We start from the raw sequence: 19186 nt of genomic DNA on the forward strand, positions 1-19186 counted from the left end.
TTTAAGACACATCTGACATTATCAAAGTAGAGTGTAAAGGTCGTTTTAAAACCTCAAATTTACATATCCACTATACATCTGACTTACCTCACCAAGTGCTTATGAGGTAAGTAAAAACAGAATAGAAGACCATTGAGATTAGGGACCTGGACAGTTGACTAGATATTACTACTACCTAACTGATTTGTTTTTTAACACCCAACCTTGGAGTAGTGAAATTTTGAGTTTCAGCAAAATTTTGCATTAGTTACATGTTAAAGATATTTTTAGCTGCTGATTCATACTTGAATCTGTAGATGTTGAACATGTAACTAAGAGCCTTCTGTAAAGTGCCTGACAAATATTAGGTGCTCAAAAAGTAGGTATTGGAGAGTTTTCCCCAGCCTCCTCATATGTAAGCATCCAGGTTAAGTGATGTGGTTATGATCATCAGGTTTTTGGCTTATGGAACTAGATCAGATGCTCTTGGCTCAAAGACCGCTCTGATACCAGCATCTGTCAGTGCTAGGATTTTTGCCAACAAGTTCTGTGTACTGTCAGTTTTAAAGGGAAGAGGAGCTCTTTGCTCTTAAGGTTTCTTTCTTTCTTTCTTTTTTTTTTTTTTCAAAACCAATCTATTTACTCATTGCATTGATGCTTATATGCACCATTATAATTTATCCCCAAATATGAGAATAGGCATTAGGTTTTTTTCTTGGTGACCTGCCAAAGGTGATATTCTTGGCTGTCCTGGCCTGGGTGTGTGCACTTTGTCCCTAGGACCTGTGCTCTTGTGATTTCTTGTAGCTCCCCAGTGTGTTCATTATACCTCATTAATGTCTAATGAGTTATGATTTCCTGCTTATTAAGCAGCCCTGTTTCAGATTTCTGTGACTCTGTATGTTTTGTTTCACTACCTGGAATAATCTGTCCCTCCCCCAACCTCACATTCTCTAAGAGTCTAATGCCTTCTTTAATCCCTTTTCGCAGAGTTCATCCTGCCTTACTTTGTTTATTATTATTATTATAATTTGTTTATTATTATTATTTTAAATTTATTTATCCACGAGAGAGAGGGAGAGAGAGAGAGAGAGAGAGAGAGGCAGAAACACAGGCAGAGGGAGAAGCAGGCTCCAGACAGGGAGCCTGATGTGGGACTCGATTCAGAGTCTCCAGGATCACACCCTGGGGTGAAGATGGCGCTAAACCGCTTAGCCACCCAGGCTGCCCTGCCTTACTTTGATCTATCCTTAACACACACTGCATGCTCTATTATACCTTCTATTGTAGCATGCATCACTTTGAATTGCAATTATTTCTTCATATACCTATTTGACTATGAGATCAATGGTAGTTAATGGTTCAATTATTAGGTGATTAAGTAAGGACATTTTATGAAGGAAAAGAGGTGTCCTTCCTGAGCAAGAAACTGGAGGTATCTGATCTATGGATTTGTTTACCCATTTCCCCTTTACCGCCCCCCCCCCCCCCCATTTGCATTGCCTCCAGTTTTTGGCAGTTATGAATAATGCTGCTGTAAACGATTGTGTACAGGTTTTTTGTGTTGTCATAAGTTTTCATTTGTCCTGGATATTCAGTTGTAGGATTGCTGGGTTCTATGGTGAGCATACAAAGTACTTTGCATTGCCACCAGCAGGGTGTGTGAGTTCTTACTATTCTGCTTCCTCATCAGGTTTTTTGTCTTTTTTCAATTTTAGCTATTCTAAAGAAGTATATGTAGCTATCATAATTGTTAACCAGGTTTGTCTGTGAAACCCATGAGACAGAATGGAAGTTAGATTAAATACAGGGAGGAGTTCCTGAGGGGGTGATAGAGAGGCCATGAGATTTGGTATGTCTGTCGTACTTACCGTGATGTCCCCAAATGACTAGCATAGGGCCCTGCACATAGTAGGAATCTTTTTGTGTGTTTATTAAATCACTGGACAAAGGTTGAAAGGTTAGAAAAAAGGCAGGGGCTGGGTATAAAAATAATTTTAGATTGGACCTGGCCTGAGTAGCCCCAGTGTTGTCATGGAACACATCCTTTTATATGTGAGTCTATGTTTACAAACATGTTTAGAAGCTGACTCAGGTCTCTGATTTCCAGCCTCTCAGTGGGTGGGAGGTGGCATAATATTGTGGAAGAATAGGAGGGCAGAAAATACTTGGTGCTACCAACTGGTTATGGGGACTTAGGAAAGTAAGCCATGATAACTCTTCTGGTTCTCAGCTTCACCACTGTAAAATGAAAAGATTTTATTAGATGAAATCAATATTTGAAAGAAAAAATATACATAGTTAAAGAAGCTTAAACACATGAAATGAGAAATAGTTTAATAAGTGAAGAAAAAGTGTGTCTGAGGATGGATTTGGACAGATATAGTATGAAGCCCAGCTCTTCGGGGAGGTTAGGGGTAAGTGTCTAAGTGGAGCTAGCTAACGGCTAATTGGCAGAAACAAACAGAGCAAAAGAGGTCCTTATGGGGTTTTAGGTAGAGGAGCAGCGTTGCTGAGTGTCTTTTTCCTGTTTAAAAAAAGCTTTCATGTAAAGACTGGAGAGAAGATGCCTTTCATGTCTTCTTTCAGTGCAGAGGAGAGCCGAGCCTGGGCCTCAGAAAGCAAGGCTGAAGGTATGGAGCACCAACCAGCTTTCTGGGCAATGGGTGAACCCCACATTCAGCCATTGCTCTTCAGTGGTTTTTCTCTCCACCCTCACTTAGAAGTTCAGATCTAGAGTTTAGCAAAAAAACCAATTCTCAGGTATTCGTTTTTTTTTGTGCTTGGAAGGATTTTGTACATACAGTCAAGTGTTGTTAGAGAATTAAAAACATACTCCGTACCCAGATAAATTTGAGTCTGTGTTAAAGGATTTGACCTGTTTTATTGTTTGACTGACATTTATTAAAGCACTTTGACATTTGAAATTTTATTTCTGTTTCCTGTTCTGAATATTTAAGAAGAATCACAGGTCTGGATCCCTGGAATACCTTTTGTAATATAAGAATTTTAAATCCATTATTTTCATAGTTTTAATGATTCTCACAGTTTTATTCTGAGGCAAACTGTATTTTTGCTCTAATGTAGTTTAGGTTATAAAATCAAATGTTTGATTATTCATTTTAAACCATGTTTCCAACAGTTTATTTTAAAATGTCAGTGTTAAGTGATTCTGGTTATGAGGACCCTGAAAGTAATCTTTAGGCAAATAGTTCAGAAAAGTGAGGAGTCTGACTTCTATTTACTCTTACAGCTCGTAAAGAAGAAGCCAGTTTAAGACCAGTTGCTCAATGATATTACTTTCAGGTTCTAATGTGAAGAATTAACATTTCTAGGTTTTTATAAAAATTTAGTGCAATCTATAAAATTGCCCACACTTGTAGGCATAGTTACCCTTAGTAAGCTGTTCTATAATTTTTGGTCCATTAAATCTACTTTTTATAGTAGAATATAAAAAAACTCTAGAATATTTTAAGGTTTTGTATTGGGTAACTTCTACAGGTTTATGTTAATACTAACAACCAGATAAAAAAATCAAAGACTTCTTAAACAAGACAGCTTTTTTTGTTCAAACTTTGAGAGTATCAATTTCTAATGTACTGGAAGTTTGTTAGACCTGTAGGACATGTAAGAGGGTCACCTTTATGGTATTCAAGCTCTTATGTTCTTTATCAGAGCCTTTTCTGCAGCCCTGTAATGGAAAATTTTTTATGCATTCTCAATTTGGACAGTTAGATGTATAGTAACAAAATATATTCTTCTTTTTTATCTTTCAGAATCATGGTGTCATGGAAGGGGATTTATTTTATACTTACTCTGTTTTGGGGAAGCTTTTTTGGAAGCATTTTCATGTTGGGTCCCTTTTTACCTTTGATGTTTGTAAGCCCATCTTGGTATCGCTGGATCAACAACCGCCTTGTGGCAACCTGGCTCACACTACCTGCGGTAAGTCACACACCAGATAGGGAGACTGGACCAAAGTGGCCCAGCTCACCAATTTTTACTTTGTTAGAGTCAGATTCAGTCAAATGTTAGAAGAAACATATAAATACTTTCTGGATCCTTTCTAGAGGAAATACAGGAACTAGAGAGAATTAAATATAATTCATGTCCTTGAAATAAAAAATCTAAGAGCCATATTTCAAAATTAAGAGTTTCTTTTATATTCCTCTTGAAGTTTATTTTCCTTCATCGAGGTATACTTTACATATAGCAAAATACACAAATCTAAAGCTATAGATTGAAGAATTTTTATTTTGTATTTCCATTTATTTTACAAAATAATGACAGAAATTAAAATTCAGATAAAATAGTTTTTGAACTTTTGACATTGATGTGATTGATTTAATTCTTCCGAGTAACCACAGATTTTAGGAATAAAGTGGTTTCCTATCTGTGGCCTAGAATGACAACATCTGTACCATAATAGTACATATATCATGTGTAGTTGATCTTGGAACAGACATGTATTCTCTGCAAGGTCAGTGCATACAGCTCTGAGAACATCTCTCTGATTCTGAGCTGGCGACTTGCTATAGGATTCCAGTCCAGATTCCTCCCTTGTCTGGACCAAAGCAGCTGTGGCCCTTCCCTTTTGCTGCTAATCAGTAGTGCCTTCTCCAAAAATGGAGTGACACCTTGTAGCTGCTTTTATAATAGGTCTCTACTTCCTGAGACCGTTTTGTTCTTGATGTTTCTGAGCAACAGCTAGAACTTATTGTTTGTTACTGGGTTTATGGAGCAGTCATGGTGGGGGTGATAAGGATACACCTGAACAGGAAAACAAGGAGGAATTTTTCAGCCTTCAGTTGCTGAAGGATCTTTTTTTCACCTGTGCCTTTTGAACTGCGTTGCCATTTCCCCTCAGGCTGACTGCCCTTCATACATATACAGAGAGGAAAGTTCACTAATGCTAAGGACTCCCCAGGTGGAGATTGATGGGGAGCTGTTGACCCTTTTCATATTTTAAAAAAGGATTTTCATGGTGAATAATTTTAAGAATTGCATTTGTCCTTTGTCAAAGGTTAATTTCTTGAAAAATTAGATGTGTTTTATGAAATGTAATATCATTAAACTGAAAGTAATTCCCTATCTCTCTCTGTCCTTCCCTCTCCTCTTCCCCCCTTCTCTTCTGTTGCACTTGATCTACAAGCACAAAGAAAGGGACATGGTAGATGATAAATAGATGGTAGATGGTAGATGATAAATAACCGGTTTGGTTGCATATTTAATCCAGATTAAGGAGAAGAATTACAAGATTTTGTTAAAAGGGTAATGGTGGTCATAGCTGTTAAGCACTTATGTGGCAGATAATGTGCTAATAAGTGCTTTAGGATGCCTTCATTCCAGGCACCACCATTATCCCCCTTTTACAGAAGTAGAAACTTTGAGAAATTAAATAATTTGCTGAAGGTCACATGCATAAACAGATTATTTAAGCAGAGCTGAGATTAGACCCAATTTGGTGCTGTTAGAGCCCTGGGTGATAGGAAAACCTTGAAGGATTGGTCAGGGTCACATGGCACTTTAACTTCTAGTGGTAAGAAGTTCATTGGTACCTCATGATTGTTTCAAAAGAAGATTTGGAGTTCTTTGAAGCCAGGGAATGCCTTGAGGGAAAAAAACTACTAACAAAATTAGTCTCAGTGGTGTGATGATTCCTCTTAGTGAAAGAGGAAAGTTGGTAAGGAACGGTCATACAAAGCCTTCAAGAAGCCAAAGACTGAGGTTGTACCTGGAACAAGGTACATACCAATAAATATTTCTCAAATGAGAAGTTTCACGGTCATACTAGCTCCATCTTTGGTATCAGAATTATGCTGGCTTCATAAAACAAGTTGTGCAATATTTTCCCCTCCTGTTTTGAAAGAAAACGATGTGTGTGTATGTATGTGTATGTATGTGCACGTATCTTATATATGTGTGTGTTGTGAACACAATTTAGTCACAACCTACGGATCACGTAATGTATCCTTCATATGTCACAGCCCACTTGAAGTTCGTATTTATCACATTGTGTAAAATACAAGATTTGTAACAGGATAGGGCTTTCATTCTCACATCCTTTGTGCTGCTGTCCTGTTACATACACTTGTACGATAAATCTAGGATGCAGTGTTACCGTTTTTTCCTTTACATAGTCCTATGTTTTTTAAAGAAACAGTCTAAGAGAATATGGTCTCTTATATTGATCTAAATATTTTCCATTTATAGTATTCTTTATCTTTCTTGTATATTAGAGTTTCTCTCTAGTGTCATTTCCCTTTAGCCTGAAGAACTTCTTTTTAGCTCCTCTTTTACTGAGAGCTCCTGTAGACTAATTGTTTTCTTTTAATTGAAAATGTCTTTATTTTGCCTTCATTCTTGAAGAACAGTTTGCTGGCTGTGAAATTTATGGGATGACATTTTTCTTCTTTCCATACTTTAAAGTTTTACTGTCTTGTGGTCTCCTAGCCTATATATTCTTGCAAGTCTTTTTCTCTGGCTGCATTCAAGATTTCTTTCTCTGTTCTTTTTTTAAGCAGTTTGATTATGATATGCCTAGGACTAGCTTTCTTTGTTTATTTTACTATGTCTCATTGGGCTTCTTAGATCTGTAGATTTGTTTTTTCCAAATTGGAACTCTGGGGCTCTTGTTTCCTCACATATTTTGCGTTCCATTCCCTCTCGCCTCTCCTTCTGAGACTGTTGTTGTGGGTGTGGCAGGTTGCTTACATTGCTACACAAGTCTACTAGTTCACTGACCCTCTCTCTCTTATGCTACCTCTATTTAAAATATTGTACTTTCACATTCTAGAATTTATAGTTTTTTTTTAAAGATTTATTTATTTATTTATTCATGAGAGACACACATACACACACACAGGCAGAGAGACTCAGGCAGAGGGAGAAGCACGCTCCCCGCAGGGAGCCTGATGTGGGACTCGATCCTGGATCCCGGGATCACGCCCTGAGCCAAAGGCAGACTCCCAACCGCTGAGCCACCCAAGCATCCCTATTTTGGGTTCTTTGCTGGTTTCATTAGGTTCTGAGCTTTCTTATCTGTTAAATTCATACTTCTTTTTCTCTGTAACTCAGCTGAGTGGAGAATCTAATTTCATTTCTTTGGTCAGGGAAGGAAGCAGCAACCACCTTACCTTCCCTATTCTTTTTTTTTTTTTTACCCCCTCCGTAGGAAGGACTTTACATTGAATTTTTGTAATATTCTTAACGTTATCAGTATGGATCCTTCTTATACATTTATGCAAAAGTTCTTTTTCCTTTCATAATAGAAGGAAGGATTTTTTGTAAGTTTTGTTAACTGTTGTTTATGACAAAAGTAGTCAGTAGGATCTTGGAACATTCATCCAGCAACTATTAAGTGTCCACCATATACCAGGCATATTGCTAGAAGGTAATGATGAACAGGACAGATAGGGCCTCTGGCATCCTGGAAGTATTAGTATTGTACCTAAGCTACCTTGCCTGGTTGTAGATTACATATCTTAACTAGTTTCTGTCCTCCATCCGCTTGAGACATTACCTCCTTTGTAAGAGTACAGAAGGTGACTTCTCAGACCATGAATTTTGTAGAAGTAGATTTTTAAATTAGCTTTAAAGATATGAAGTTCATTGTTTCATTGCAGCCTCAAACAGACCATTTAACATGGAATATTTGTTTTGTGGTGTTGCTTGCCCAATAGTACTCCCTTATTTACAAAATGAGTATTTCTCCATAAAATATCATATTTATATTAAGTGAAATAAATATATAATGCCCAGTTCACATAAGGTTAACTGTCATAAGTAGCTATTTCTTTTCTTTTTTTTTTTTTTGAAGATTTTATTTATTCATGAGAGACACAAAGAGGCAGAGACATAAGCAGAGGGAGAAGCAGGCTCCATGCAGGACTGATGTGGGACTCTCTCCCAGGACCCTGGGATCACGACTTGAGCCCAAGGCAGATGCTCAACCATTGAGCCACCCAGGCGTCCCATAAGTAGCTATTTCTTTTTTTTTTTTTTTTAAAGATTTTATTTATTTATTCATAGACACAGAGGGAGAGAGGCAGAGACACAGGGAGAGGGAGAAGCGGGCTCCATGCAGGGAGCCTGATGTGGGACTCGATCCCGGGTCTCCAGGATCACAACCCAGGCTGCAGGCGGCACCAAACCGCTGCACCACCAGGGCTGCCCAAGTAGCTATTTCTAAAAAGCCTTCTTACGAGCCATCTAAATGTTAAGTAATTCCACTTACAGTCATCATAAAACCAGAGACATTTCATTTTGAAAACTTAACTTTTTTCAAGTCAATTATATAACTTTTTAAAGATTTTTATTTCATCATTTATAAAATAAGGAAATTGGAGTAGATGGTATTTTGAGAGCCATTCCAGATTCAGCATTGTATATCTGATTCTGAAGCAGACATTTACAGGTAAGTGATTTTTTTTTTATAATAATGATACATTGTTTTATATTTCATTTAATGTTTTAAATTTTCCAATATATAATCTTTTGACTATGAATTACATTTTTGTCTAAACATCACTACCAAAACCTGAAAAGTTTTGAGAAGTTACTACATGGGTAGGGATCATTGCAATTGCAATGCTTTAGCGTCCAATCAATCTCTTCCTTGGAGAGCCGATATAAGTTAAGTGCTTATTGGTATAGATACATTTGGTTTTACTATTGGCCTTACCACTTTCTAGTTATTGAACTTGGTAGAGCTACTTAACCTTCCTAAACTTCTCTTTTCATTTGAAAAATGAGGGTTCTGAGCCTACCTGTTTACCTCAGTTATTCTGATGACTAAAGGAGGTATTGAATATAGGCGTTTTAGAATACAGTGGCTTGAATAAGATAGAACTTTATTCATCCTCAAGACCATGTTGGCAGGGTAGCTCTGCTCCCTCATGTCATTCAGGGACTCAAGATTCCTTCCAGCCAGCCTGGCATAATACTAGTTGATAGGTCAAGACTGGTCACTACTACTGTTTTGCCCCACTTTGCAGAAAGTGGGTTGGGGAGGAAGTGCAGAGCAAGCGCTTTCCTTTATGTCACTGAATTACAAATAGCACTGGAGGGAATAGCTAAAGGCTGTAATAACATCTGGGAATGTCTGTCCTCTGGGCAGTCGTGTACATAACTAAAATCTGTTGCTCTGGAAGAAATGCTGGACTCCGCTGGACAAATTCTGCCATAGCTGCTTCTGCTATTCCTATTATTAGTGCTATTACTATCACACAGAATTACACCCTACACTATGGTACAAGTCTTTATACAACTCCATTTATATGCACTAGGATGGGGGAAGAGTAGAAAAGATGAGAATACATTTGTTATTTTTTTTAATCTAGAGTTGCCTCCACCCCTCCCCCCAAAGTAAGAGAAAATGGGAAATGTGAGTGGTGCTGTATTAAATACAATTATTGTATTTAAAACAGCACATAGACTAATCACTTCATTTGATAGTCAGCTGCAGAAAGCTGTTCCAACATTCTTCAGAAGATAGTGTACTGGTCTTCTGTGAGGTACCTTTCTGTGAGATTTTTAAGGGTTAGTTTCAGTTATTCCTGACTTTGGCTTTATTACCTGAGTTCAGAACTTAACACTAGGCAAAATTCAGCTACCCATGTAGTATTTAGTATGTATTTGAAAAAACTTCTATTACCTGTGTAACTCACTACCTTGCTTAGTAGTAAAGGTATATCAAGCAGAGTCTTTCAGGTAAGAAATTTATAGAAGTTGAATACCTTATTGCTAGGTTACAAAAATATTGGTGTTGTAGTTTTGAGATCGTAAACATCTCTGTTCAAAGAAAGGGAGAAAAACTGTCAGGATGTCTTTTATGACCTTTTATTCCATACTTTTACAATGTACTAAAGGAGTTTTTATTTTGAAGCAAATAGATAATTTTTTTACTTAGAAGGAATTTAGTCTTTTCTCTGCTATACACGTACTTTATTTTAATCCCAATTTAAAAAAAGTTCACTAATAAAGTAAATGCACTTAAACTGTTGCTTCACAGACATAATCATAAAGTGATCTTCTCTTTGTAAGCATCTCTTGTGCATTAAAGTGACTTCACTGGCAAGATTTTTCTTCTCTTACCATTTTTAAGGAGCACATTTTGTGTGTTAAATGAAGTACCACATTAAAATCTTCTAGGATGTTAGGTTAGACTAGGTGACCTTTAAGTCTCATCCAACTCTTTATCTATGTAAGAATTCCTTCCAGAACAGTCTGCAAAATGACCATTCATTCTTTCTTGGTATATATCTATAGTGGGGAGTGTAGGTCTTTGTTCATTTCATTTTTGGACAGTTTTATTCAGCATGATCAATACTGTCAAGGTCACACTTTGCATGTGCCCAGAGTACTTTTTGCTTTTCAAAATTTAGTCTTTCCAGCAGTCCAATTGTTAGCTAATAACCTGGGATTATGAAGATTATGAAAACTATTTGGAGTTCTGTCCTTTCACTGTAAGTCATGATTTAGGAATTTAGAGGCCCCCACCTAGGGCACCAGTCTGTTCCACAGCCTGGTGATTCCAGTCCAATCCTAGAACAAAATGGGTATTCAGCAGATACAGGGTATAATTTCTGCCTAGACTGCTGCTAAGAAAAGGGGTACTGTATTTGACGAATGACTTGGGATTGCAGGGCTTTAAATAGCTAAGGATTCGAGGAGCTGGGCTTATGTTGAGTCAGAAAAGCCCAGGCATACTGGGAGATGGGGAGCACCACAGAGTTGGCTTTACCTCAGACTAAATAAAGATTCATCAGAATGGTAAATGAGAGCTTGGGGCATGATGGCAATATTGATTCTCTGTGACCATGAGGGGGAACCTCTCATCTTTGTGTTTTCAGACACAGTGGAACACTTAAGAGATAGTAATTAGTGGTCTCTAAAAGATTCTCAGAAATGCTTCTATAAAGCATTTATTAAATTTTATAAGATTAGTTTTTCTTCTATACTAGTTTCTATTCTAGACTAGAAAAAACAAGATACTATTCTCACATTTTTCTATACGTTTTAAAATTTGAATTCTGTAGCTCTTTAGAGACCTTACAACCTTATCTCTCTGTAGTAAATATTTGTAGTCTACCTTCACAGGAGATGTAAATAACATTGACTTAGATAGGTCTTGTCTGATGTTACAAATGATTAATGTGAGTTTGAGATCTAGGCTGTCCAAAAGGTTATATATAACTTTCAGGCACATTCTGAATGGAGTGTTGGATGGCCAGGGAGAGAATGCCATATGATATGCTCCTGGACAAACAGTCTGGATTTATTTTGACATTTGGGATCCACAGGATACATGTATTAGAAATTGCATTTAAAAGGTGAGGGTTGAGTTTGGGATTTATAGGCTTTAAGATTTTTTTTTTTTAAATTTTTATTTATTTATGATAGTCACAGAGAGAGAGAGGCAGAGACACAGGCAGAGGGAGAAGCAGGCTCCATGCACCGGGAGCCCGATGTGGGATTCGATCCCGGGTCTCCAGGATCGCGCCCTGGGCCAAAGGCAGGCGCCAAACCGCTGTGCCACCCAGGGATCCCAGGCTTTAAGATTTTTAACTCTTTTCTGTGGTACAACACACAATTAGCAGTCAACTTCATCTTTCGAGTTAAGGGAAGGGCATCTTGCATTTCAGTTCTTTGTAAAAACTGTAAAGTATCATTTGGAAAGCACAGTGGAGCTGATCCAAATTAGTAAGCCATAGATGGTGACTTCACACATGTCCTCTGGGCTGAGGTATGTAATTCAGTGATTCATTTTGGGAGTTGATGGCACTTTATACTTAGACATTTCCTGCTGCGGGTCCAAGCCTGGAGGACTCTGCCATGATCTTCTCCATCATGAAGTCTTTACATAGAGGCTTGGCTTCCCAAGACTTTGGAATGGAAGTTATAATTATTTGAGTGGATATGGACTCTTTGAAAATCTGATGAAACCTACAGACATTTAACAAAGTACCTCTGTATACTTTTTCAAGAGGGTCCTGTGTTTATTTACCCCTTGAAGGCTATCCTTCTAGGACTTGACATTAGGTTAAACATCCATGCATGCCCTAAAGTGAATCGCAGCTCTGGGAAAGTCACTTAATGGGATCTGTGGGCTATCTGTTTTATTCTGTTAAGATGTTAACACTATGATTCCATAATTCTTTGGACATAAAACATTTCTAACTTTTCCTTAACTAATCTTCCCTTTAACCTGTTTTTTTCTTGGTCCTGTGTTTATTTTGAAGTCCTTTTATTCATTTGTGTCATATTCTTTAAAAAAAAAAAGTTTTTGTGAAATGTAACAAACGTATCCAAAGTTAGTAGAACATAAATGCACACTTTAAAATGGTCTATTGAAGTGAAAGTATCAACCAGGTCAAGAACTAGAGTATTAACGGTCTTCCAGCAAGCTACCTTGCTTGCATGTCATAACCATCTCCTCTTTGATAGCAGTAGCCACTAATCTGACCTGTAAGATGGTCATTCCTTGCTGTTCTTTATAATTTTACTCCTAAAATATCTTAGTTACTGTTTTAAAAACTTTTACATATGACACACTTTGTTTTGCTTCTCTCAGCATTATGCTTGTATGCCATCTGTGTTGAAGATACATGTAGCTTATTCACTTTAATTGTTGGTTCATATTCCATTATATGTTGGTACTACTGTGCATCTGCTATATACTTCTATAAAGGTTTTCATGGTGTTGCCAGAGGTTTTGTTTGTTTGTTTGTTTGTTTGTTTGTTTTTAAAGATTTTATTTATTTATTCATGAGAGACCCAGAGAGAGAGAGGCAGAGAGACACAAGCAGAGGGAGAAGCAGGCACCATGCAGGGAGCCCGATGCCAGACTCGATCCCGGGACTCCAGGATCATATACTGGGCCGAAAGCAGGCGCTAAACTGCTGAGCCACCCAGGCGTCCCATGAAGTTTTGACTTTCTTATCTTTTCACTGCCTCAGACCAGTTTTCTCTCCATTAATAAATAGTGAAGTTATATTTTAATTAGTAAATTTGCTACATATAAATTATTTGAAAATTTAAATAAGGGATTGAAATCAATAATCAAGTTTTCTTATTTTCTGTTTTCACAAAACTACAGTCTGTAATATACTTTATTCTAAATATTTCATATATATTATATGCCTGCTTATCAGAAAAGTTAATTAAACCAATTCAGCAATTATTTATTTTCTAGGCGCCAGGCACTGTTGTAGGTGCTAGGGCTATAGAACTTTATAAACATATAGTTATTTTATTCTTTATGTATTGTTAACAGATGTATGTGTTTAAAAAGATCATAATACAGAAAGGTATAAAATGAAAATTTGACTTTGTCCCCTTAGCCCTATACTCCGTGTTAAATTTCTGACTAACCTTTCTAGAAAGTAATCACCTTTATATCTACAGCCTTAAAAAATTACACAGTGGAATCTTCTTGCATGTCTTTTATACCTTTTTCTCTTTAAGTTAATAATATATCGTGAAGATTTTGGTGAAAGCTAGCATTTATTAGGAAACCGTGAGAAACCTAAATGAATAAAATGAAAAATAGAAACAATACCTTTGTATTCTCATTCTTCCAGACTAATTTCTTTTTTCTAATTTATTATAGACTCAATAATCTTGAGAAATACTGTGCCTTTGACTTACTAGATATCAAATTTATTTACACGATATGATAAAATTTACCTATGGGAAATCATAACTTTAAATTGTTACATGTCTATATTGCTTATTCCTTAGGCACTGCTGGAGACCATGTTTGGTGTAAAAGTGATTATAACAGGTGATGCGTTTGTTCCTGGGGAAAGAAGTGTCATCATCATGAATCATCGGACAAGAATGGACTGGATGTTCCTGTGGAATTGTCTGATGAGATATAGCTACCTCAGATTGGAGAAAATTTGCCTTAAAGCCAGCCTCAAAAGTGTTCCTGGGTTTGGTACGTTATTCACAAATTATTTTACATTGTTCATTCCTTTAATAACTTGTTAAATGCTACTTAAGTATTAAAGTCATTCCCATTTTTTTCTCACTAGTGTAAAACCATGTATCACAACAGATTAACATCTTTTTAAAAATATTTAATGTTGAGAGAAGTTTATGAATTAATAGTTCAGTAACTTTTTTAAAAAGATTTTATTTATTTATTCATGAGAGACACAGAGAAAGAGAGACAAAGACATAGGCAGAGGGAGAAGCAGGCTCCCCTCAGGGAGTCCAATGTGGAACTCGATCCCGGGACTCCAGGATCATGCCCTGTGCCAAAGGCAGATGCTCAACCACTGAGCCACTCAGGCATCCCAGAGGTTTGTACTCTCAAGACAGTCGATTTCTTACATGGCAACTAACTTCCTTTAGAGTAAACATCCCTATAAAACCAGCATGAAACTGCAAGGCATTTTATGACCTCACCTCAGAATTCATATAGTGTCACACACACTATATTATTGGTGAAGGCTGTCACTATCTTCAGAGATTCTAGGAGAGATCACTGACCTCAGTTCTTGAGAGAAATGTCAAAGATCATATCAGTATTTCCAAAACTGCTGCATCCCTAAAAGGACTGATCAAGAAAGAAAAGAGAAAGTGCATGCTACCAGTAGCAAGAATGATAATATCTGTTTATTGTTCCTGATTCTATATAAAATATAGCAAGAGAATATTAAAAACTTATGCAAATGAGTTTGAAAATTTATGTGAAATCAGGAAATTACATACAAAAAAATGTAACTGACAATTCTAGCAACAATGAAGAAAAATTAAAAGTCTTCTTCCAAAGCGTTTTTGAGGACAATGGCAGCAGCCTGATTTTTCTCAGACTTAAAAAAAAGTGATCAAATAAACAATCAGAGGAAATAAAAATAGGTATCACTCATCTCTTCAGAATGACTGGAAGACAAAGAATACCTTAACTAGAGAAATAAATTCTAAAAGATTCCTTTTGACCTGCCACTGTTGCAAGCCTGTGCATGCTAAGACTCGGGAGGTAAGGCTTAAAAGTAGAGGGGCGTGGACAACTAAGCATCCTCAACAAGACAAAGTCTAATACTAAATGCCAGAATATTGAACATAGGTCAGGATGTCAGGGTTCACAGCACATGATGTAGGGAAATGATTAGAAAGACAGTGGGACCTGAAGAGGCAGTCTCAGAAAAGCATTGCTTCTGAGGGAGAATCAGATACAAAGAGAGGAATTAGTTCCTCATGGAGATGTGGCAGTGAGGAAAACAAGGAAATGAAAAAATCCTGCAGGAATAAAAAGAGTAGCAAAATAATAGCCATTTTTTGCTCCTCCGCCAATAAAGCCACAAAAAATGAACTGCCAAAATAATTTTATATCTATAAAAGAAATATTTTGAGAACATACCTGAAAAATACAAAACCTGCACTGTAACACAACACTCTCAACTGAATTGACATGCCATCAAATAAACATTTGGGAGTATGGGGGGAGAAAACCCACTTTGAGAAATACAGAGAACAGTTATCATCAAGAAAACAAGAAAAATGAGAATTGATTGAAGTCAAGGGAAAAAAAAATAGGACAGAAAGGCAAAATCCTACCAGGAATGTACAGAAAAATAAAAATGAGGGATCCCTGGGTGGCGCAGCGGTTTGGCGCCTGCCTTTGACCCAGGGCACGATCCTGGAGACCTGGGATCGAATCCCACGTCGGGCTCCCGGTGCATGGAGCCTGCTTCTCCCTCTGCCTGTGTCTCTGCCTCTCTCTCTCTCTCTCTCTCTCTCTCTGTGTGACTATCATAAATAAATAAATAAAATTAAAAAAAAATAAAATAAAAATGAAATGAGGGAAAAAATTGTTAGAAAGTAGTTGAAATGGAAGATAATCAAAGGAGGTCTGACACATATAATTACACCCCCTAAAGAAGATAATAAAAACTATAACCCAAGAAAACATTTGGGTATAAAGGATGGCATGAGGGGTACTTCAGGATGATAGCAGACCGACTGCCCAGTGAAATGGTGAAAATTCTACAATAAGTCATTTAAAGTCTCTGGAGATGGTCCCAGGGACATGCAATGAATCAACACTTACTGTTTACCAAGATTTGTTAAGAACAATGAGAATCTATGGTATTTGAAACAACACATACTCCTTTCCTTCTACTTCCCAGTTTAGTCAGACAAAAACTCCACTCCAGACTGGTACATAAAACAAAACAAAACAAAACAAAACAAAACAACACAGGCCTCCCTCCCTCCCTGGCTCCTTGTTGGATGGCTTTCTTCCACAGGTTCTCACTATCTTCATTTGAATAACTTCATCTTGATTATATAGTGACTGGGTTGTGTGGTTTTCAAGAAAGCAAATTAGGTTAGAAGTCTCTGGCAAAATAAAAATTTTACATATGTATGTGATGGAATGATGAATTTTACATAGAAGAAAAGTGGCTGCATTATCACATAATGCTAAAGTTTTATTTCCATTTAATATAGTACATAGTATATTTAAATCTGCATTCTCCAGATAAGTATTCTATATTTAGGTTTGAGTCAAAGTAATACCTATCTCCTATTGTGAAGTTAACTTTAGAGACAAACATGTTTAGGCAGGAACTAGGAGCCGTTAAGTTCTCTTTTTTAATGTCCTATATACTGCTTTAATAGGCTTTGCTGGTCCACATTTCATTTAAGAGCTTATGTTAAATTAAAAACCTATATAAACAAAAAATGAACATGATAAGCATGTGTGGGTCATGTACAGCAAATAGGGGAGGAGTAAAAATGTAGAGCTTTAGAATGTGGCCCAACTTAAGTTTTTATTAGCTTAAAATGGACTGTTACAAATGTAAGTAGTCTTATGTAAGTCTCATGGTAAGTCTAAAGCAAAACCTTATAGTAGATGACACATACGAGAGAAAGGAATTTGAGCATACCAGGAGAGAAAATCTCAAATCATAAAGGAAGAGAACAAGAGAAGAGGGAAACAAAGGAACTATAAAATAGCCAGAAAACAATGAACAAGATGGGCAATAAGTATGTACTTATCAATACCTACTTTAAATGTGAATGAACTAAATTCTCCAATTAGAAGACACAGTGGCTGACAAGAACTATCTAATATGCTGCCTATAAGAAACTCACCTCAGAAGAACACACACAGACTGAAAGTGAAGGGATGGAAAAGATGCACCTAGAGAAAGGTAAAGACTAAGAGAAAAGGTCATGATGTAATGATAAAGGGGTCACTGAATAAGACGATAGTAGTACAAAAATAGTGCAGGACTTCAAAACTCACTTTTTTCAATGAATAGATCATCCAGACAGAAAATCAATAAGAAAACATTGGCTTTAAATGACATGTTAGCCCAAATGGACTTTACAGACATGTATGGAACATTTCATCCAAATTCAACAGAATACACATTCTTTTTAAGCAACACATGGAAACATTCTGTAGGATATGTCATCTGTAAGGCCACAAAACCCTTTTTTTTTTTTTTTTTTTAGTTTTTATTTAAATACCAGGTAGTCAATGCAGTATAATATTAATTTCAGATGTATGATTTAATGATTCAGCACTTCCACTCATCACCCAGTGCTCCTCACAAAAGGTGCACTCCTTAATCCCTGTCACCTATTTCACCCATCCCCCCTCTCCCCCACATCCCCTCTGGTAACCATCAGTTTGTTCTCTGTAGTTGAGAGTCTCTTGCTTCATGTTCCTCTCAATAAATTTAAGAAGATTGAAATCATGAAGCATCTTTCTGGTCACAATAATAGGAAACTAAAAGCCATTACAAAAAGAAAACTGGAAAACTCAATTATGTGGAGATTGACAAAGTGGTTGCTCGGTAGTATATTGTTTAAAGAAGAAATCAAAAGATCAAAAAAAAAATACCTTGAGGCAAGTGGGAATACAACGCACCAAAAAATAAGTAACTTTTGGGATGTGGCAATAGCAGTTCTGAAAGGGAAGTTCATAGTGATAAATGCCTACATCAAGAAATAAGAAAGCTGTCAAATAACCGAACTTTGCACCTCAAGGAATTAGAAGAACAAATGAAGCTCAAAATTAATACAGGAAGGAAATAATAAGAACCAGGTGCAAATAAATAAAACAGTAAAAAGACAATTTGTAAATATAATCAAATTTTTGGAAAATGTAATCAAAATGGACAAACCTTTGGCTAGAATCACCCAAGAAAGAGAGATCACAAATAGAATTAGAAATGAAAGAAGAGATGTAAAAACTGATACTATAGAAATACAAAGGATCATAAGAGACTGCTATGAACAGTTGTATACCAACAATTTGGACAACCTAGAAGAAATAGATAAATTCCTAAAAGTGTAAAACCTAGCAAGACTGAATCATGAAGAAATAAAAAATCTGAACAAATTTAACTCATACACCATGATAAAGTAGGTTTTATTCTGGGGGATGCAAGGATGGTATACTATCTGCAAATTAATCAATGTGATATTACCACATTAACAAAATGAGGGATACATATCATCATATCATCTCAGTAGATGCCAAAAAAGCATTTGACAGCATTCAACATCCATTTATGATAAAAGTTCTCAACAAAGTGGGTACTGAGGGAATGTATTTCAATTCATAAAGACCATATATGACAAGTCCATAGCTATTATCATACTAAATGCTGGAAGTTTGAGGCTTTTCCTCTAAAATCAGGAATAAGATAAGAATGCCTACTTTACCACCTTTATTTAGCATACTATTGGAAATGCAGGGTGGGTGGATGCATGGATGGCATCCAAATTAAAGGAAGAAGAAAACTTACTATTTGCTGATTACATGATATTATATGTAGAAAACCTTGAATTTAGTAAAGTTGTAGGATACAAAATCAATATACAAATATCAGAGATATTAAGAAAACATTACCATTTATAACTGTATTAAAGAGGATAAAACACTTTGGAATACATTTAAGGTGATGAGATAACCTGTACACTGAAAACTGATGAAAGAAATCTAAAAGACACAAATGGAAAGATATTTGGTGTTTGTGGATTGGAATAATTACTACCCAAAGCAATGTACAGATTCAATGCAATCTCTTAAATTTCAATTGTATCTTTCATAGAAATAACCAACCCGAAAATTTGTATGGTGCCAAAAAAAGACCCCAAAAGCCAAAGCAAAATCATGAGAAAGAACCTGGTGGCATCACACTTCCTGATTTCAAAGTGTGTTAAAAGTCTATAGTTA

General features: G+C 36.4%; 1 protein-coding gene across 4 annotated transcripts in view; it reads left to right on the forward strand.

The window, feature by feature from the left end:
* LCLAT1 (lysocardiolipin acyltransferase 1) overlaps positions 1 to 19186 on the forward strand; it is a 192605-nt gene that overhangs the window by 66139 nt on the left and 107280 nt on the right. For 3 of the 4 annotated variants that reach the window (XM_038561190.1, XM_038561192.1, XM_038561191.1), the window contains exons 2-3: positions 3756 to 3924; positions 13723 to 13921. In XM_038561190.1, coding sequence (XP_038417118.1) covers positions 3760 to 3924; positions 13723 to 13921 — 364 coding nt within the window. In that variant the 5' untranslated portion in view covers positions 3756 to 3759. The remainder of the gene's footprint in view (positions 1 to 3755; positions 3925 to 13722; positions 13922 to 19186) is intronic. The other variant, XM_038561193.1, reaches the window with a different exon arrangement.

The sequence above is a fragment of the Canis lupus genome, chromosome 17 (assembly GCF_011100685.1).
Source record: "Canis lupus familiaris isolate Mischka breed German Shepherd chromosome 17, alternate assembly UU_Cfam_GSD_1.0, whole genome shotgun sequence".
Lineage (NCBI taxonomy): Eukaryota > Metazoa > Chordata > Mammalia > Carnivora > Canidae > Canis > Canis lupus.